The 21821-nt window shown below is 45.9% G+C and overlaps 1 protein-coding gene across 2 annotated transcripts in view; it reads right to left on the reverse strand.

The window, feature by feature from the left end:
* The window catches only part of LOC142583412 (alpha-mannosidase 2C1-like), a 255564-nt gene that overhangs the window by 76404 nt on the left and 157339 nt on the right, over nt 1-21821 (reverse strand). For both annotated transcript variants that reach the window (XM_075693863.1, XM_075693862.1), the window contains exon 12: nt 7795-8021. In XM_075693863.1, the coding sequence (XP_075549978.1) occupies nt 7795-8021 (227 nt within the window). The remainder of the gene's footprint in view (nt 1-7794; nt 8022-21821) is intronic.

A 21821-nucleotide genomic window follows, 5' to 3' on the forward strand; every position in this document is an offset into this window, starting at 1 on the left:
CCTATTTAAAGAAAGGTATCATGCAACTTGGACGTATTAACGGCTGTTAGGTTTATATTTGGCAAATATCGTAGACTTGAGTCCCCATCCAACCTAATGCGATTAAACTGTATTTCTACTTTAGAAGCCCGCACAAAGTTTATGTTGAATTCCAATGGCGGAGTCGGAGCAGCCGACGGACTCCGCGAGCGAGCACTCGACTCTGGCACAGAGCAACGCCTCCAGATCCGCGAGTGGAACACAACCTGCGCCGCCGGAGCAAGGCGGAAGCGGAAGTTCTATCACAGAGTTACCCAAGATACCTTGCGTGTTGTCATTTCCTTCCGCTGTTTGCTTCCAGCACCGCCGCACCGGTCACTTGTCTCTTCAGCGCCGTTCACCTGTTGTTTTTTTAAAAGTGCGGAATGGATATCTCGCCAAGCGTGCAGCAGCTTTTGCTTCCTCGCGAGTCGTGACCGGTGGCGCCTCCCAGCAGACAAACATGGTAAAGGAAATATGTCACGCAGAGTTCCGGTCCACTCCGCCGATTTTGGCGGAGCATCTTTTTCTGCTTCACGGAGTGACTCCCGCTCTGAATCCCCTCCGACTCTCTCATTGGAACACCTTACTCCCGCCCTCACTCTGCCATTGGAACAAACTTGCTCCGAAACGAGCAGAAAAAGTTGCTCCGACTCCGCCATTGGAATTCAACATTAGTCGCCTTTCATTTCTTTATAAATGTATCTTTGGTAACATAAAAATAGATCTGCCTAACAGTATAAAACCCCTAACAACACGACACACGCCATGGCCATGAATTTGCACTAACCCCAATCTTTGCCCAATCAAAATCTTTCAAATCCAGTTATTTTCCTAGAACTGTGGAAGATTGGAATTCATTGCCGTCTGATATTTTTGGTTCCAATAATTTTCTCTCCGAGTTGGAGTGTCACCTTCTCTCTTAAACTTTCTTTTTCTTTTTCCTTTTTTTTTCTTTCTTGCTTTTTGTTGTCTGTTGTTTTGTACATTCATGTTGGATGTAACCCACACCTGCTTGGGCCACCACATTGGCCTGCAGTATTTTGAAATAAATAAAAAAAAGGCCTGGATGACGTCTTCACTCTTCAGCAATTTTTTGCAGCAGCTGGATAACAAAATGGGTGCTAAGGTGAGGAAATTATTGCTTTTTGTAGACAACGCACTGTGCCACCCACCCGATACGTGCAGCCTGAGGAACATAAAGGTTGTTTTTTTCCGCCCAACTGCACAAGCCAGCTGTAGCCACTGGATGCCGGCATCATTAAATGCATTAAGCAAGGGTATCGGAAGCGATTAGTGCAGCGTCGGCTGGCGGCTATGGAGCGCAGCGAGTTAGAAAAAAAGATCACTGTGCTCGACGCCATACATTTTATTGCCAGTTCGTGGAACGCAGTGTCGCGAAGCACAATCACTAACTCGTCCAAGCACCGTGGCTTTAAGCGAGAGACTGCCTCCTCTGCTGGGGATGCAACAACCTCGATGCCACTCGAGGCCGATGCAGGCTTCGCCGACGACAATTTCGAGGGTTTAAACCTAACCACAGCCTTCGCCGAGTACGTGGAGGCCGATGACAACGTTGCAATCTGCAGCGAGGTGTCACTGGATGACGCCATCGAGGAGGCTTTGCCTAGTGCCAACATTGTTGCGACATCGGATGACAACAATGACGATGCCACAGATGCCGTGCCTGTGCCTACCATGTTCGCCAATGTGCTACGGTACGTAGACAGCATCCGGAACTTCATCTGTTCATGCGACACTGCAGAGGACCTCCTTTTGGACGTTGCCCAACTCGAGCGAAAGCTCTTGGTTCACAGATCAAACAAGTCCAAAAGAAACTTACCGACTGTTTTTTAAAGTTCACGCCGGCTGGCAGGAATTATGGCAGTGGGCAGTGGAGTGCCGTAAAGGTTTGTTTGAATAAAGCATGATTTGTACCTGTAGTCCAGCATTAATTCTTATCGCATTTACTTTTTTGGTAATTTGGGTTTTCAAGCCCTGCAGAGTATGTTAGTAGTTTACATTGAAGTTTCTCATAAATCCGTCACACGAAATAAGCAGTATTTTTTAAGGCATAATTTATGTTCGGATTTTACGACGCCTGGATTTTACGACGCTTTTTCGCGTCATAAAAGTCGCATAAGTCGTATAATCGGGGTTCCACTGTATTCTGTGCCCTAAAGCTCACGGCACAGTGAGAAAATGTGCTCACAGAGAAAGCGAAACATTGTGCGTGGACACGCATGCAGACACGCGGTCGGTTGCTACGAACCCGTGCAATTGCTGCATTGAGGCTTGATTCTATTATGCTTCATTTTGTTACACAGGCAGCTCAGTACAGAACATACTTCACACAGTTTGATCTCAGCGACTGCCTACCTTTCATGCAAAAAACTGGTTTGGAGACTTCATCGTGGCGACTGCACGCAGTGGGCATTCACTGCACCTATTCAGTAAAGACATGGTGTCTGTAAACGTTTCTGTGCTTTCTGTTTGCCCAAGATTATTATTTTAACAGTAAAAACGTCTGTCATTTCGGGAATACTTACAGAAATGGCCAGGGGGCTGTAGTGCGCTGTTTTGATTGAGTGCCAACAGCCAAACCTATGAGGAGGGCACTGTGTTATCCCTCATACTATGCAAGCGAGGCGCTTAGACAGATGGTGACTCCCTAAGTCCTCGCCGCCAATAGTAACAGTGGAGAGAACTGAAAGTGGCCCTGCAGTGCGTCTGCAATTTTGGTTTTCAGCAGCAGCAACCTTCCCTCCCTGCTGCATCTCTTTTCTCTGGCATAGTGCCATAAACCACCGATCAGTGTTGCACAATCTGTTCTTCCCAGATGAGTGCAGTTGGCACTCCTGTCTATCTTACTCCATGCCCTAGCTGTAAGAAAGTAATATTTTGTTTATCAAGCCGATGTTCCCACGATTCAAGTGTTGAATTATTTCTACAGTAATGCCAATGTGCCTTCGTGGCTTCCCGTTTAAATGCTTTGCTCATACAGAAGTCATGGCATTCTTTTTAGCCAAGCCAAGCCACACCAACAAGTGGTATAGACGGTTTTTAGCAGTGGCGCACAGGCACGGCCATGTTTGTGATTACATGATCACACCGGCATGACTGGCCTTGGGTAGGAGGTCAGCGAAGTGGCCATACAGCTGTAGGCATGGGTGACGGTGCTGAAGGTGCCATTGTTTCAGTTCACTGATGGACAGCGGCTAGATTGATGACACAAAGCTCTGGCCCATGGTTCAATGAACATGTAAGTGAAGCATTGTGTGTCACTTTAACATTGTATGTGCTAGCGCTGGAGCACTTTGGTACTCGATCATCGTGCATGCGCGTCCCTTCCTCGTGCCAAACAATTCAAGGTCGTAGGTTTCTTGTGCGCCGTTCACGTCAGCGCGTCACTTACAGTTCTTTTTTCTTTTTTGTGCCTAGTTCGGTGCACTAGGTGGTGCACCGGTGCACGGTGCACGGTGCACGGTGCACAATCTGTTTGAAGTGGTTGCCCAGCCTCTCACGCTTTGCCTGACGGCCTCGAATGTGTATGCTCGAGCGCAGAGTGAAAAATTGTGTCTGCTTGTGTGTTGACATGTTGCCCGCTGGTATTTTAGCTTCCCACATATGTTAAAGTAACCATTTGCCTTGATGCTAGGGCAATGATCCCTACAGAATTCACCAGTGCAGCGAGGATGCAATAGTTTCGCACAGTTGACTACAGAGCTGCAGATTGCTTTTGTTGGATGTACTAACTGAATGACCACAAATTGGTGTTGTTTCATAGTAAAACCTTTGCCACATGGGCACTTTCGATCACGACTGAGTCGGTTCAGATCAGGTGCACAGTCACTTTCGATTGCAATCAGCCTTGATCCGAATCCAGTTGGTCGTGATCTGCGCGCTGTGATCGAACTATTCGATTGTGATGGGAGATCGATGCAAGCAGCTTCTAGCTCTGTATGTTAGAAAACGAAGTACAATGATGAAGAAAGAGATCCGAACAAATAACCCTCTAAAACGGCCATTTTAACCAACAGTGCAATATAAATAATTTTTTATATACATATAATTTTACACATCTCTGTCTCTAGCGTGAACACCATGCTTGCAGTTCTTAAGAGTAGCAGATGATCAGAACCAGCGGACATGGCACTCTTTACTTAAAATAACGAATGAAGAAGCTACGTTTGTGAAAATGGTTTTGTACAACTAACTTTACTACCTATTAGGCATGTTTATTATTAGCTTCTGACTGGCTCAGTCACACTTTAATATGCATTCGAGCCCAAACAACACAATCCCCTTTCTTGGACTGTGTAGTAGGGATGATTTTCGATTGCAATCGCAAGTCTGAACTGGATTAAGGCTTGATCATGATCGAAAGTGCCCATGTAACAGGTTCATAACTTTAGCTGGAAGTCAAGTATTTTACAAATGAGAGCTCCAGTTTCAACCTTTCAAACGCTTCATAGGAAAGCTAGACCAGCTTAGTAATCCAATCAATATTTATTATTTATTGGAACATTACAACTATAATGTTGATATCCAAATGATCAGTTTAATATCAGACTGTTCCTATCATGTTATTTTAGCTCTTTCCTACATCCGCAGATGTCTCGAGGAGCAAATAAATATCAACTTTCGCTAACTGTTCTTTATACAGTGGAACCCCGTTCATATGTTTTTCACCGGACTGAGGAAAAAAAACGTAATAGCCGGGAAAACGCAACAGTGAGGAAAGCTCCGAAAATGAATGAAAAAAGTGCAGCTTCAACTATAGACAATTTATTTCCACAGAGTGCGCTTAGAACTTAAAGAAAGTCTAAATGGTGGCTTGCCGTTTCTTTCGCTCGCTAGAAATCACCACACGTTTCTCAATAGCCTGGAAGGCCGCATTGCTGTCAGCGTCGCTGTGAGGTGCGTCGTACGTGCGGGGGAGGTCCAGAGCCGCGACGGCTTCTCCAAAGCTAGGATTTGGCAACTGCCCGGCATCATGCGGCTCATGCTCCTCGTCGTCACCGCGCCACGGCAATGGCAACAGACGAAGGAATATCCGCGGGAAATTTTGCCCTCTTTGGCGTAATCAGGCTAACGTGCTAACAACTGTTTAGTATTGCTGCGGAGCGTGCGCGTCCGAGCAGCCCGGTTGCGCGCAGCGCGGCTTGGTTTCGCGAGAAATGTAAACAAGAGAGGAGAGCTGGCCCGATAGGCGGAGCAACGCCATGAGCAAAGCCAACTTCCGGATTCCCTTTAGCTATAGCTTCACAAAGAGTGACGTCAGGTCCTCTCCTGAGTTTCCTTACTCCGTGAGTCGACCCGTCCAACAAACCATGCGGTGACCGTAATCGACCTCTCGAACTGGCGTGCGGCTTCTTGCAGCTAGTTCCATAGCCAAGCGGGGTCAAAACTCATCGAAAGTCAAAATGGCGGTTGGAGCGCGTTGCCTACTTTAGCCCAGGCGGGTTCGGGTTGCGACGCATCATGCGGGAACGTTTTCACAGCTACTATGCAACAGCGGGGTTCCTTATACATTGGATCCTATGGAAGCTATGCCGGGACCGGATGAAAATGACGTAGCAGCCGGGAAAACGCAGCAGTGAGGAACGTAACAGCGGGGTTCTACTGTATATATATATATATTTATTTTTTCCATTACCGTAGTAACTACAAAATTTTCTCTTCTGTTTCAGTAGTCCACGAATACATGGTCAACGCAATCAACCGAGATGGGAAGCATGCACAGAAACGGCCTCGAACAAGGACAGTCTTGATGCATCAGCGGCGTGTGCATTTCATAACACTGGCATGTAGCACAGCGACAGGAAACCGAAGCGAAATCAAGCTGGTAGGCAATGCCAGATGTCGCTCAAGTGAAACGGGATGCCCACATCGCATCGCCTGTAGCAGGGAATGGTGGTGCATTTGGATTATTGCCTACTAAAAGCATGCATAATGTTTACCAATAACACTATGCACCACGCACTGTAAGAGGCAGGTGAAGATGCTTATCACAATACATTTGGCGGCGATAGCTGTGAATGCGGCATGAGATGACCGAGGCAGAGATTTGCTAGTACCGGAATAAGAAACTGTGCACGCTGTCATTTTCACAAGAGACGGGCAGCTATACAGTGTTCTCGATCGCGTGCGCCTCGCGCCTTTTCCTGTTCACATGGGATCTAGCAGCCGGAAAACTTATTTGATTGCAGCCTGCCACAGGGAACGGCGGCACATTTTGGTTATCACCTATTAAAAACGTGCGCTACGCTTCTGACAGCACCAGATAGGCGAAGATGCTTATCGCAATAGGATTGGTGGTGATAGCTGTGAATGCTGTGTGCGACGACCCTGGAAAAGATTTGCTGGTACCGAAATGAGAAACTGAGTGCATGCCGGCGCTTTCACGTTAGTCAGGCGGAAGAGTATTGCACAGCTATATACTCTTCTCACTTGCATGCGCCTTGCGCATTTTCTTATTATTATGGGGTCTAGTGGCCAGAAAATGTATCATATGGTTGCAGTTTGGTGATGTACTGAACGTCTGTGCCGAAAGATTGTGTGTTCCGGGAACGTATGAAATGGTAAAAAATGAGTGCAACTCTATTGGGTAATTTTTTGTGTTCTTGATTGCGAACGTTGGTGCAGGGAAAACGTACGTAAAATGAATGTATCAATGAGGTTCTACTGTATTACAAATTATTTCTAAAGTGCCATCATCAACAACTATGCTAAACAATGTGCCATTGAACCTTATATGAGCCTTCAATTTTTCGAATATCCTCCTTGAGTGAGCTCAGTGCCAGCTTGGTTTAGGGATTACCAAAATACAGCACAAATAGGACAAACAATAAGACCACATTGCAGCAGTGCACTAGAATGCCTGCCGCAGAGAAATACAACCAAAGTACAAAAACTGCAAATTAAGGGCTCACGGCATCGGCTATATCTGCGATTATGGCAACTGCATTTACCTTTGCATCGCTTGTCTTTTTGACGTAGTAGTTCTGCGGAAACCCGCAAGGTGGAGAGAAATAATGAATAAAGGGAAAATCAGACATCCACCCGTTCGTAGCAATTGCTACAAAGGAAACCCACACGGGTTCCTCGAAAGAAAAGCCTCATAGTTGAAGAAAAATTCGCCCTGGTCCCGGACCAGAACGAATTTTTCTTCAACTATGAGGCTTTTCTTTCGAGGAACCCATATGGGTTTCCTTTGTAGCAATTGCTACAAACAGATGGATGTCTGATTTTCCCTTTATTCATCGCTAGTCTTTTTGAACACAAGCTCACGCAAAAAAAAAAAAAAAAAAATTGCTAGCAGTGTTTTATTTTCTCCTGTCCCTACAATGTGACACTATCTATAAGATGAGTTTGAGATAATTAGTAGAAACCAATTAGAATGATATCTCAATAAACAGGAATTGCTTAAACGAAACTTCTGCTTAAATGGAACACCATTCTCATGGTTGTTTGGTTTTGTATTCGTGCAATGCACTCTGCAATGTCTCTCAGTAAGTGGAACTCCTGATAAATGGAACCAATCTCCCTGGTCCCTTGACGTTCTGTTTAAAGAAAGTCCACTGTATATAGAAGTAAATCTCAGTTAAATAAATATCACTTATTGCCTCTGCACTCTTTGAGGACTGAGTATGGCAATATGGATCCCCAGAACACAATTTGTGTCCCAGCTGCTCTTGGTGATGTAGTCTTTACTGAAATATGGCCTCATAAAACTACAATATCCCTATATTTTAGAGCATAGTCAAAGCATACCTGCTTGACCGCTAGTTTACGAGTCTCGAGGTGATAGTCCATGACATCCCAGGCATCCCAGTAGAGGGGAATGTCATCAAACATGACAAACAAATTTGCCAGTTTGTCTGCAGCCACAAACTCCTTGGAGCCACCGAGAATCTTGAGCGATGACACCTCGCAGCAGCTATTCAGCTTCGCCTCCAAAAACTGGTTGCGCAGTCGAATCACGCCAGGTGTAGTCTCCACTGAAAAGTTGATGTTTTGTTTTTTCAAGGCAGTTTGCAGCAAGAACATCACGAAAATGTTGCTTTAGTAAAACACCGAAGCAGAATTAGGATTCAATTCTATCCCTCAAGGTATGTGACCACCTTTCAAAAAAACTTTTCAGATTTTGACCTGAGAAGGCCCCTTCCACAGACACAATCAGAAATTTTGGTTATCCACTGGAAGTTCTGACATGCTTTCTAGAGAGTTTTCTACCTCAAGAATTTTTAAGGAGGGTTTCCTAACAGTAAATACAGCAGCAAATCAAATCTTGCCAGGCATTCATGCGAGGAGGCAAGCTCTCCTTCCCGAAGTAGATGACTTCCCCCATCGCTTGAACCAGTGCTCATGGGCAACATTCATGCCCTGCCTTCTCTCATATTTGACGTTTTCGGCAAAGCCACCCCTTTTTCTCTTTCTCTCTCTCTCCCATTTTTGTTCAAGCAGTTTTGCACCAGTTTTGGTATAGGATAAATTGCTCAATTTAGTGAGCTTTTAGTCTCTTTAACGACAACTCTGCCATTTTGGAGTTTTAGTTATTTAAAAAGGTAGTAAAATGCTCTAGTAAAACCTCCAGGCAAATGCCTCACCCTCATTTTATCCCGAGTAGGATATATACGATCCATTTGTTGTCACTTCCAAACACATACTACCAAAAAGCTTGTTGGTGATGCATCAAAGCTGTTTTGATAAGCAAAGTACAATCTTGAGACGTGATACCATTTTCACATTCTCGGAATTGACTCGCCATCACAGGTGGTAACTTAAAGCTCTAGTAAAAGAAATCCTGCCAAAACGGGCTTTCTTTGATAATGCAAAATTTCTGCACAGAAGGAACAGAGAAAAGTGATGCAAAGGTTTTACAGTATTCACGCAAAGAATAAAGAAAAGCACGTAGCAACACCATTTGTAAAGTTAACACACAGATTTTCATCATGTCAGAACAGTCGTATTTGCGTCCATTCCTTTCGTCTACATTTGCACTTATTTGTTGTTGCATATTTTCATTTGTGTCCCCAGGTATTGTATTGCGAAGAAAGAGGGCCGTAAATTGCTTCCACGCATTAAGTGTACAAACCATGTCTGACTGGCTGAGAATAATGAACACCGTCTTCAGAAGGCGTAGCAGCAGAAAGTGGATCTGGAAAAGCCCTAATGGTGAAATAAGAAATGAAATTGATTTCATAATTTCTGCCGATCCCAGTATAGTGCAGGATGTAGAAATGTTAGGTAGGGTAAAGTGCAGTGATTATAGGATAGCGAGGGCTAGGATTCACCTCAATTTGAAGAAAGAAAGAGTAAAATTGGTCAAGAAGAAACAGGCCAATGTATAGGCAGTAAGGGTAAAAGCAGACAAATGCAGGCTGGTACTTGCCAACAAATATGCAGCCTTAAAACAGAGAGATGAAGATGACATAGTGGTAATGAACAAAACCATAACTAGGCTGGCTTCAGAAGCATCAACTGAAATGGGAGGCAAGGCACCGAGACAACCAGTAGGCAAGCTCTCCCAAGTAACAAAGGACCTAATAAAGAAACAACAAAGAATGAAAGTGTCCAACTCAAGAGATCAGATAGAATTTGCGGAACTGTCAAAACTGATCAAGAAGGAGAAAATAAGGGATATTCGAAATTTAACATAAGAAACACTGAAGAAGCCATAAAAAATGGATGCAGCCTGAAATCTGAAATCAGTGAGAAGGAAACATGGCATAGGTCAAACCAAGGTATATGCACTGGAAGATAAGCAGCGATCTCGAAGCTATAGTAAAAGAAGCGGAAGAATTCTGTACTGACCTGTACAGTAAGTGCCCAGAGGACTCGGGATAACTCCATTCGAAACAGTAATGAGCAGGATAAAGAAACTCCTCCTATAACTAGTGATGAGGTCAGAGGGGCCTTGCAAGACATGAAACGAGGAAGAGTGGCAGGAGAAGATGGAATAACAGTTGGTTTAATCAAAGATGGAGGAGACATTGTGCTTGGAAAACTGCAGACTCTTCATACGAACTGTTTATCAACTGCAAGGGTCCCAGAAAACTGGAAGATTGCAAACATTATGCTAATCCACAAAAAAGGAGACATTAAAGAATTGAAAAATTATAGGCCCATTAGCTTACTCCCAAGTATTATATAAAATATTCACCAAAATAATCTCCGATAGGATAAGGGCAACATTGGCTGCTTCCTGGGAACAGACTGGCTTCAGGAAGGGATACTCTACAATGGATCACATCCATGTGATTAATCAGGTTATCAAAATATCCGCAGAGTACAATAAGTCTCTCTATATCGCTTTCATAGATTATGAAAAGGAATTTGATTCAGTAGAGATACCAGCAGTCATAGAGGCATTATGTAATCAAGCAGTACGGACCACTTACGTAAATACCTTGGAAAATATCTACGGAGGTTCCACAGCTACCTTAATTCTACACAAGAAAAGTAGGAAGATACCTATGAAGAAAGGGGTCAGACAAGGAGACACAATCTATCCAATGCTATTCGCTGCATGCTTGGAAGAAGTATTCAAGCTATTGAACTGGGAAGGCTTAGGAGTAAGGTTTGACGGCAAATATCTCAGAAACCTTTGGTTTGCAGGGGACATTGTTCTATTCAGCAACACTGCAAACGAGTTACAACAAATGATTGAGGACCTTAACAGAGAGAGTGTAAGAGGGGGGGTTGATAAATATCATCATCATCACCAGCCTATTTTATGTCCACTGCAGGACGAAGGCTTACCAGCCGATTCCAGCTAGCAACTCCAAATTTTCTAATTTCATTGCACCATCTAGTCTTCTGCCGTCCTCCACTGCGCTTCCCTTCTCTTGGTACCCCTTCTGCAACCTAGTGGTCCAACGGTTATCTAACCTGCACATTACATGACCTGCCCAGCGGCATTTTTTTCTCTTAATTTCAATTACAATATTGGCTAAACCCGTTCGCTCTCTGATCCAAACCGCTCTCTTTCTGTCTCTTAACATTTTGCCTAGCATCCTTCGTTCCATCGCTCTTTGTGTGGTCCTTAACTTGTTCTCAAACTTCTTTGTCAGTCTCCAAGTCTCTGCCCCATATGTCAGCACCGGTAAAATGCACTGATTGTACACTTTCTTTTTCAATGATAATGGTAAGCTTCCAGTTAGGAGCTGACAATGTCTGCCGTATGTGATCCAACCCATTTTTACTCTTCTATGAATTTCCTTCTCATGATCAGGATTCCCTGTGATAATTTACTTAGGTAATCATACTTTTTCACAGACTCTAGAGGCTGACTGGTGATCCTGAACTCTTGTTCCCTTGCCCGGTTATTCATTATTATCTTTGTGTTCTGCATATTAATCTCCAGTGGATGAAAACAACTTGCCGCAGGTGGGGAACGATCCCACGTCTTCGCATTACGCGTGCGATGCTCTACCAAATGAGCTATTGCTGCACAGTCTTTCAATTCACTTTCCGGGGTATTTATGCATTACTACTAGAACTAACCCTGGGAGTGTTAGCCAGCGGCACCATTTACAAACCTTTGCGGCCATATAGTTTCATATTACTATAACTAGAGGGAAATCTGGCGCTGCAATCGTTCAACTATCGTGGGAATGATGGGAATTACAGGCTACGAATTGGTATTCTGTTGACTGGCGAACTAGTCTACAGGTATTTTTTGGCAGTTTTGGTTTTGCTTCAAGCGGCTCCAGGTGCAATTGCTATAACCTGCAGTGGGATAGCGTGCTGGGCCAGGGGCTGGGCCGATGTTTGTGTCGCGGTGTGGTGTCAAAGCCCTGATGAGAAAGCGACGGCATCGTAAACACTGAAAGAACGTGTTTGACCATTTTTACCTTGGTTTGTTAAGTGTGTTAGGTTGGCACTGTAGCGTTACATACTTTATGAAACTTCAGAAGAGCAAAAAGAAGGCATTACTGACACAAGACAGACAGTTGTACTTGTAGTGGCTTGACAAACAAATTTTATTGAGGGCTTCATTACATATTGCTCATCTATGTGCTCATTGAAATGTGTGTTTTAGGACTTTGAGAACACAGATTTACTTGTGGTTGGAAAGGTTGCTGCTTCCTGGCTGTAGTTTGCTGTTGCATAATAGGTAAGTGCAAAGCCACGCCATAACAGCTGCTGGCAGATGCTTCACAAGCAGTAGATCAATATAAAATGTAATGAAGCATACTCGTAGGAGGCCACAAACGTCCTAGCTAGGACTGCAGCAGATGTGCTTAAAAGTACTTGAAGACGTTCAGCAAATGTGACAGCTGGCGCAGCCTTTCGTAAGAGTGAGAGGGTTCACAAATGCCTGTCGTCTGTGAGAAAAGTCTCACATTCGCAGCGAGCAGGAATCGTAGCAGACGACACTTGTAGCATTCCTATAAAGGCGCAACACATTCTCAAAATATAACATTTTTATTTTCATAAATACTTGATGCATATTTTTATATAAGTACATGCACGGTTGTTATTGTTGTTGTAAAAATAAATAATTATTCCCTGGTGCTAAATTGCGAACAGAATTGCTGAATAATGCATACACTAGTGTGCTCAGGTGGTGAACCATGCTTCAATCTCAAAGTTATACAAAGTTTATGTAATGTGTTGTGCATTATATAAGATACTGCAGAAATAAAATTAGATTTTAGATGATAATATTTGAGTATAACTTCCCTTACTGTGCTGCAAGAAAACGCCGCTGGTCTAAAGATCTAAGTCAACCAGAAGCCTGTACTTCCCATCATTCCCATGTAGGTCAAGGCAACACTCAGGAGAACCCACGTAGACACTAGCGCCACATTTCCATATAGCGTATTTTTTTAGAAACTCTATGCTTGCAGCAGACGTGGAGCATCCTTTCTGCCGCAGGCGTCATGAGTACGTGATCTTTCTGGGTGAAGGCAACTGGTAAATAAACCCACACATGTTACCTGAAGGCAGCAGTGTTGCCAGATTCGAGACCCTCGTTATGTAATGAACGAGAAGAAAGAGGGTTAACCAAGGGGCTCAATTTTTATTAATTATATCATAAGAAGCCTACAAAGACACCAAGGACAACAAAGAGGAAATCACTTGTACTTAGTAAGTGAATTAAAGAAAAAAAAGATTAATGGCAATGAAAGTGGATGAAAAAAAGAAACTTGCCGCAGGTGGAGAACGATGCCACATCTTCACATTACGCGTGCAATGCTCTAACCAATTGAGCTACCGCAGCGCCGTTTTCCAATCCACTTTTTTGGGCATTTATGTTTCTGCTACTAAACTAACCTTGGGAGTGTTAGCAAGTGCCACCACTACTCACAAGCTTCAACAACGGATGGGGAACTGAGATGTAAATGTGGAATTGATCTTTTGTATGTGATCTTTTTCTGTACGTGATTTTGTATGTGATCTTTTTGTACATGATCCTACTCATGCTACCTGAAGGTATCAATGCTGCCTGGATTCGAGATCCTTGCTATGTAATGAACGAGAAGAAAGAAGGTTAACCAAGGGACCCAATTTTTTCAAGTGAAGCTTGTATTGCCACTCGTGTCGGTGTCAGTGTTTCTGTACAAAAAAACTCAAGCACCACGAAAATAAAAATTGCTTGCCGGGCTGCGGATTCGAACCACCGACCTCTGGCTTGCAAGACCACCACGCCAACCGATTCATCCACTGTCGATTCATCATATGCGCCCTTTAAAGGGGGGTTTTATATGCATGGAGAAGTAGACGCAGCACAAGGCGTGAGCCAATCACAGGTGTGCCCTCCATCCGGAGGAGGGAAAGGGTGTGACTACGTGTTTGCTCTCCTCGCGCCCACTGTTTCCCACCAGTGAAGCCAGATGGAGAGGCCACATTTGGTTCATTCTGCTGAAGAATAGGCTGCATTGAAAGAACGGCAGTGGGAGCAGGCCGTGCTTCGTGTGTTCGGCTGAAGAACAGGTGGAATTTCATGAATGCCGCTGGGAGCTCGCTCAAGAAAGGGCTCATCGTCAACAATGAACAACCATTTCTCATTCACCAACAGCTATGTCTCTTTAATGTGTCTCAAATGCTCAAAAAAACTAACCAACCCTAGGGGTTGCACAAGCTTCGCATGAACCCACATTCCCTGTAGAGAAGGAAGGAAGGAAATCAACTTTATTCAGGTCCTGCAGGCCACGAGAGCTTAGGGCTCTCATGGAGTGGGCGTCTCCCATGACGGAACCGGGAGGTTGAGTTTCCTGGCGGCGTCGTGGACCTGCTGGACGGCCCAGAGTTGGGGAGCGAGTTCTTCGCTCCGGATTGCTTCTTCAAACTTGCACTTGTCCTGTTCGTAGTTTACGTGAGCACGGCCAGAGTAAATGATAAACGTTAAGGGATGTATTGCAATTGGTGCAATAAGACTTGTCGTAGAGCTCAGGCATGTAATGGTGTAATCTGTTTTGAGTGGGGTATGTGTCTGTTTGTAGCATTCTGAGTGTAACCGCTTGAGCTCGAGTGAGCGTGCGGTGTGGCGTGCTATATTGTCTGCGTTGTAGGTAGTAGTGTTTAGTGATTTCATTGTATGTAGTGGGCGCGTCCTTATTCTCCGAGTGGTCGGGTGAAGCCGCGCGGCCTGTAAGCGCGCGCGCAGCCTCGTGTGCCGCCTTGTTAAGGTTGGGGACGTCGCCAATCATTGGTCCTAAGTGTGCCGGGAACCAGTATATGAAGTGGTTCTTAATCTCTTTCTTTGAAACAATTTTGAGAGCCTGTGCGCAGACCGTGCCCTTTTGGAAAGCTCTGATAGCGGCTATGGAGTCGCTGTAGATATGGGAAAGATTGTCGTCGGTGAGCGCAACAGCGATCGCAACCTGTTCGGACTGTTCAGGCTTCCTTGCAATTACCGTGGCTGCATATCTTGTGGATCCGCGGCCGTCCACAACCGCCACTGCGAAAGCTTTGTTTCCCGTGTATGCCGCCGCGTCCACAAAAGCTGAGCGTTCACGGTTCGCCAAGGCTTGGTTAAGAAGGAATTGTCCTCTCGCTTGTCGTCTGCCCCTGTTGTTTTCGGGGTGTACGTTTCTGGGTATAGGGCGGACCGTGATCCTGGCGCGGATGTCCCGTGGGAGGTGGGGTTATTGTTTTCTTTTTTTTAATTAATCATACCACAAGAAGCCAACAAACAATGACGGCAAGGCCAACGTAGGGAAAATTACTTGTACTTACTAATTGAATTAAAGAAATGATAAATTAATGGCAGTTCGTGTAATGCAAAGATGTAGGACTGCTACCCACCAGCGGGAAGTTTTTTTTCATTGCTTTCATTGCCATTAGCTTATCAGTTCTTTAATTCAATTATTCGGTACAAGTAATTTTCCCTATGTTGTCCTTGGTGTCATTGTTTGTTGGATTCTTGTGATACGGATGATAGTCACTCAGAGGTTAGATGTCTAACTGCAGTAGTTCCTGCCTTCTTGCATGTTTCCTGTGTGTCTCTATTTTGGCTGTTTCTTTCTTAATTCTTAACACTCATAGGCGTCCCGACCCAACCGACGTTGAGGCTCTTGCTATTCTCAAATTAGTCACCCAGCCTCATCGTCCTACCCAATGCATCTTTATTTGCACCGATAGCCAAGATGCATAGCGCATGTTTCGCGAGAACTGACTACCTGGTCATATACACAGTCTACTTCAATGCCACTTGGATGCACACCGTTCGCTCTGTGTTACTTTGCAGTGGATACCTGGGCACCAAGGCAAGGGGGAACTCTCGAGCTCATGAGGTCGTTCACATTATTTTCCAAGTCCCCTGAGCCTATGGACATCCGAATTTAACCCAAGGGAACACAGAAACACTTTGCACAAGGAGCACACATCACTTCTAAAAGAACTTCGCACCAATGCCATCGCCTTCATTACTCTTCCTGCTAACCTCTCACGAGAAGACAGTGCTATTCTCTGAAGACTTCAAACAAACTCAATAGTGACTCCTCTTTTTCGCCACTATATTTAAAGCCTACCTGGGCAATGAGAATGCCTGACTTGCATGGAATATCCTATGGGATTCCTATGGGATTGCCCTCCCATTCAACTTGAGCACAGTCAGCCCTCTCCACCATTCCCATTAACATACAGCCATAGTCATGGATGAATTGGCTCAGTCCACTGCTCCATGCAATTAACATTCTTCTGCCGGTGCTTATCCAGCATGTTAGAGACGAGTTGCATGAGGACTGGTAGCTGACCGACTAGAGGTTAGCACCGGACATTGGCATAAAAATAAAAGTTCTTTTTCTCTCTCTCTGTCTCTCTATCTCTCCAATAGTGGTAGCATCTGTCATGGTGGTATGTTTAGGGCACAGTGAACGTGTCAGGCATGTCATCTGCCATCGAAAACACCTATTTTTGGTTTGTGTACCCACGTTGGGTGCCAAGACTATAAAAGACAAGCTTTTTAATGTGACTTGCATTATTAGGGTACTCCACACACTTTCTGGGGCCTACCTGTCAGGCGATGTCTCTGACCATTTTCTTGCATACTTGGGTCACTGGGTAGTCCATGGTCTAGCAGTTAGAGAATCGCATTGTGGTATGAGGGAACTGGATATGAAACCAATCCTTGGGCCAACTTGTATCACATGCCTGTGACACTGAATATGTGCCGCTCATCAGTTAACCCATTTCATGCCAATCTGTGTTACTGGGAATGGGTAGTTCATGGTTTAATGGGTAGTGGATCAGGCTGCTATGCAGATGGAGCAGGGTTCGAAACTAACTGTCGAACAAGTTGGTTGACTGGGTGCGTGGTGCTAGGTATGTGCCACTTGGTCTGTGCTGCTCTTCAATGAACCTGACGCCAAATTGTGCCACTAAGTGTCTGCCACTCTTCAATGAATCTCTTTGAAGCCAACCTAGCTCAATACATACAGTCTAATCTGGATATATTAAATCTGAAGGGGATCATAAAAAAAAAAGTTCAATATATAGGTAATTCAATATATAAAATAATAGGCTCTGAGGCAAACGGTGCCTTAGCGATTGGTGTGTCCCCGGGCCGCTAAGTTACTGCCGGCAATTCGAAAAAAAAAAAGCAAGCACACTTTATTTACGTGCAAAAATAAATTGTGGATCCCGGTTTGCTTCTTCTTTTGCAAAATGAAGCTGAAGATGCACATCTCAATCTTGTCAAGACTGTCGATGTGCAAAAGCCCTGTGCCTTCCATATCGCTGCAGACACGACGAATCATGTCAAATGCTGATGCCACCAGTTCAGCGGCTGTGCACAGGCGTGTTGCCGTCTCTTTTGGATGATCTTCTTCACTACTTCAGCAGCCTTCTTCCTGAGTTTCTGCAATGCTTGCCACAATGTCCTTGTCATCTAGATTTGGTATAGCTTGAACATTGTCATCGGCATTCACAAAGCTGTATGCAATATTTTCTTCTTCAGAAGCATGCTCAATGTGCTGCACGGGATGCTAAAGTAATCTGCTACCATGAACTTCTTCTCACCTGCCTCAACAAGCTGGATCACTTTCAACTTCATAGCAAAATCCAAGTTGGTTCTTTTTTTTACACTTGCAGCAGGGATCACTTGCGGAAAATGACACCATGAATAGGCACTCAACCCACACGAAGTTATATGCACCATCTGCAATTCCCTTTAAAAGGTGTCCCACCTTATCCTCATCTGACATTTGAGGGTTTACGGTCTTGCACAGTTTTAGAACTTACTCGATAAATGTGGTGCATGTCTCGCCAGGAACCTGAGGCCTCTGAGCTAACATTAATTCCGCTTGTTTCTTCTTAGCATCCGCATTGCCAAAACACTTCTTGATCTCCTCACTGAAAAGGGGCCAGGTAGTTAGCATGGCCGCATGGTTGTCATACCGAACCATCACCGTGTCGGTCAAAAAGAAAACAATGTTCCTCAGTTGGGCAGCAGCATTCCAGTGATTGCACTGGCTTACCCTCTCATAATGGGTGAGCCATTCGATGACATCTTCTGCCTTTGTGGAGAATGTGCATGGCTCTCGGTAGTGCTGAATCGGGGCTAGTCCTGCCAATGCAGTACTAGGAGTATCTTCATCTTGAGGCATGCTGGTAGCTGATGGCAAAAGTCCAGCAAGGCGGTGGCTTTCACGAAGGTCTTGTACTGACGGCTGCGTTACCATTCGTGGGAGCTACCTCGCACCTCCATGAAATGTTATGTGCAAAGCATTTACTTATAAAATGCAACGTAGATCAACCGGAACGGTTGACGTTTTTTGGGACTGGTACAAAGGCAGCCCACCGAACGTCGTCCTCCTTCTCTACTCTTTGTCTCCACAGTAATTCCCACTCCTTCTGCCCACTGTTACGAGAGCTCATGACAATATCAAATGTGCTGGTGAACAGGCGCTGTATATACGCCTCCACAAGCCCTACACATCTGCATGGTATCTTCAAGGGGATTGTACAGTTGTTCAATATACACAATAATTCATTACATGTGGTGCCAACTTGGGTAACTATATAGCCCAGAAGTACATGTTGCTGGGCTAGTCGGTTCATATTGCTACGGGATAGTATTTCCAATGACGAAGAGCCGAGCAGTAAGAAGACGACGACGATTTGAAGCTAGCGGGGGCTGTTGCCTCTTGGCCAAGCGCAGCGTATTTTCTTGTAAATATACTTGTACATAGCGTTTCGTCTGCGTTTTCCTACGTAACATACCTGGTGGAGGTGGACGTTCCCTGTACCTCGTCACGGAGCTTCGCAGTGGACGGTACGTCGAGCCTTCCTTCATGGCTCCCGACGACGACAACCCGACTACGCCGGCTCCGACACCTGCTGCCACCTCGACGACCTACATCACTCTCCCCACTCCCCGTGATCCTGGCGTATTCTCGGGCAAAGATGGGGAAGACGTCGATGACTGGATCAGCCTGTATGAACACGTCAGCCGCAATAACCGGTGGGACCCTACTATTATGCTCGCCAACGTAGTCTTTTACCTCGGTGGCACACCTAGAGTTTGGTATCGCACGCACGAAGATGAGCTCACCAGTTGGGATTCACTTAAGACACAGCTTCGAGACTTGTTCGGCAACCCCTACGGTCACCAACTTGCCGCGCAGAAGGCACTTTCCGGCCGTGTGCAGACGTAAGCAGAGCCCTATGTCACGTACATTCAGGACGTCTTGGCTCTGTGCCGCAAAGTTGACACCCACATGAATGAGTCCGACAAGGTTGCCCACATCCTCAAAGGCATTGCCGATGACGCCTTCAACTTGCTCGTTTGCAACAACGTAGCGACGGTGGATGCTGTTATAAAAGAGTGCCGCCGGCTGGAACTCGCTAAAAGCCGACGTATTGACCAGCAGCTTGCCCGTCTGCCCAACACCCCAGCGACATCTTCCTGTGCCGACACTCCTCGTCCCAACAACACTGCCAATGTTACCAGGATCGTCCGGCGTGAGATCGAGGCCGCCTATCCGGCTGCCTCCAGTCCACCAGTCCAGTCCCACAAACACATCTGCAGTCACGGTCTCACTGATTCAGGCAGTTGTCCGCCAAGAGTTAAAAAACATGGGTCTTCACACCATCTGCTCGGCCCATCGTCCTGATACCCGCCCGGCTTCTTCGATTCCGCCCCGTCCCGCATCTTCTTACCCACCACGTTTCCGCAACCCATCTGAATGGCGCACTGCTGACGACAAGCCCATTTGTTTCCACTGCCATCGAATCGGGCACATTTCTCGGCACTGTTGCAGTCGCTGGAGTTCCCTGACCCGGCCTACTTATACTGCCTACTCTCGCCCCTCAGGTGGCCCTTCTCGTCCCTATGCTGCACGCTCCGATAACACCGCCGCTGATTCTCCTGCATCGAACCGCTCCTATTCTCGTTCGTCTTCGCCCCACCGACGACAATCTCGCTCCTATTCGCCGAATCCCTTCGGACGCCGCTCCCAGCCGGAAAACTAGACGATGCAGCGCCTCGAGGTGACGCTGCCCCCCCCCATTGCTCCCTACGCCGCCAAATCCACTCCTGACCTTGCCCACTCATCTTAACCTTCTTGACGTGCAAGTCGACGGTGTTTCTGTGTCTACACTCATTTCTGGTTCAGCAATGCCGACGTGACCAAGACGCGGGCATGTATCGTCCAGTCACTAGATCGATCGGTGCAGCGGTGATGCAGGAATTAACTCCGGTCATGTTCAATGCATAGTGCACATATTCCATTTCTTGGGATGCGTCAACTCCGGCCACTGCTAGCGCATGCAATAGAAGTGGTTTACATTCTTGGGCAGCGCACACAACAACGAAACACGAAAAAGAAGACATTACAAGCGCTGATCGAACAACTGAAAATCTTTTATTTGAATAAAATGAGTATATACCCAGTAATCATAAACACCATGTGGATTACATGTAAAAACCGTCATGCATTCACGAGTGATCAATGAACGAGATCGCGTCGTTTATCATTTCGTTACTTCGTTCAGCAGCCATAAGTAATATATGTCTGTCGGCTGCTTCTCTGGTACCATTTTCTTGTGAATCGGCAGAATTTCACTGGTGGCATCAACCCTTTTACATTTACATTGCTGTAGTGGCAGTTAACAATACAATAATAATTTCCTGTTATCCAAAGAGGTGCCGTCACAAACAAAAGATGTTTTGCGTGCAGGGCGAATTAAGCGCGGGCACGACGTTCCCTGCACGACGACAATCTCGCTCTCCCCAGCCCCATCGCTCCTATTCGCCGACTCCCTTCGGACGCCGCTCCCAGCCGGAAAACTAGATGATGCAGTGCCTCGAGGTAACGCTGCACCCCCCCCACCCCATTGCTCCCTAGGCCGCCAAATCCTCTCCTGACCTTGCCCACTCATCTGAAACTTCTTGACGTGCAAGTCGACGGTGTTTCTGTATCTGCACTCATAGACACTGGGGTGCATTTGTCCGTAATGAGCGCTGACCTTCGTAACCGGCTCATGAAAATGATCACGTCCGCCATGACGCCTGTTGTCCGTGTCGCCGATGGCGGAACAGCCCCCGTAATTGGTATGTGTACCGCCCGCGTCTCCTTTGCCGATCGCTCAACAATCGTGCTATTCACAGTCATCGCTCACTGTCCCCACGACATCATCCTCAGCTTAGACTTCCTCTCCGCACATTCTGCTCTCATCGATTGCTCCGCCAGTACTCTCCGCCTCGACCTGCCTGTTCTGGATCTCGCTGAAGAACACCCTACTCACCTCAGTTCCGTCGACTTCGTTCGCTTGCCACCTTCGGCACTGACTTACGTTGACTTCGTGTCATCCCCACCAGTCCCCAATGGTCACTACATTGCGGCTCCTATGCAACACGTCCTCCTTACACACGGGATCACAGTACCTCATACAGTTTTAGCTATTACGGCGAATTGCGTCTGCCTGCCAGTGATCAATTTTGGCTTGACGACACAAGTGCTGACACGCGGGATGTCTCTGCCCAACTTTGCTCATTCGAGGCTCACTCGGTAGCATCGATTTCAGTAGACGACCATTCAGCTGATCCTCCTATACTGTCGCAGTCGGCAACTTGTACCATCGCCAACTTACAGAAAATGATTGCATCCGACATGCCCTCCGAGCACGCTCGTGCGCTCTACCGCATGCTGATTTTCTACCAAGATATTTTTTACTTGAACGATCGTCCTTTGGCCCAAACAACAGCTGTCAAACATCGCATGAATACCAGCGATGCCCCTCCTATTCATCGCCGCCCGTATCGAGTATCACCAGTTGAGCGTCAAGTTATTCATACCGAAGTTCGCAAAATGCTTGCCAAGAACATTATTGAACCGTCATGTAGT

Source organism: Dermacentor variabilis, chromosome 5 (assembly GCF_050947875.1).
Source record: "Dermacentor variabilis isolate Ectoservices chromosome 5, ASM5094787v1, whole genome shotgun sequence".
NCBI lineage: Eukaryota > Metazoa > Arthropoda > Arachnida > Ixodida > Ixodidae > Dermacentor > Dermacentor variabilis.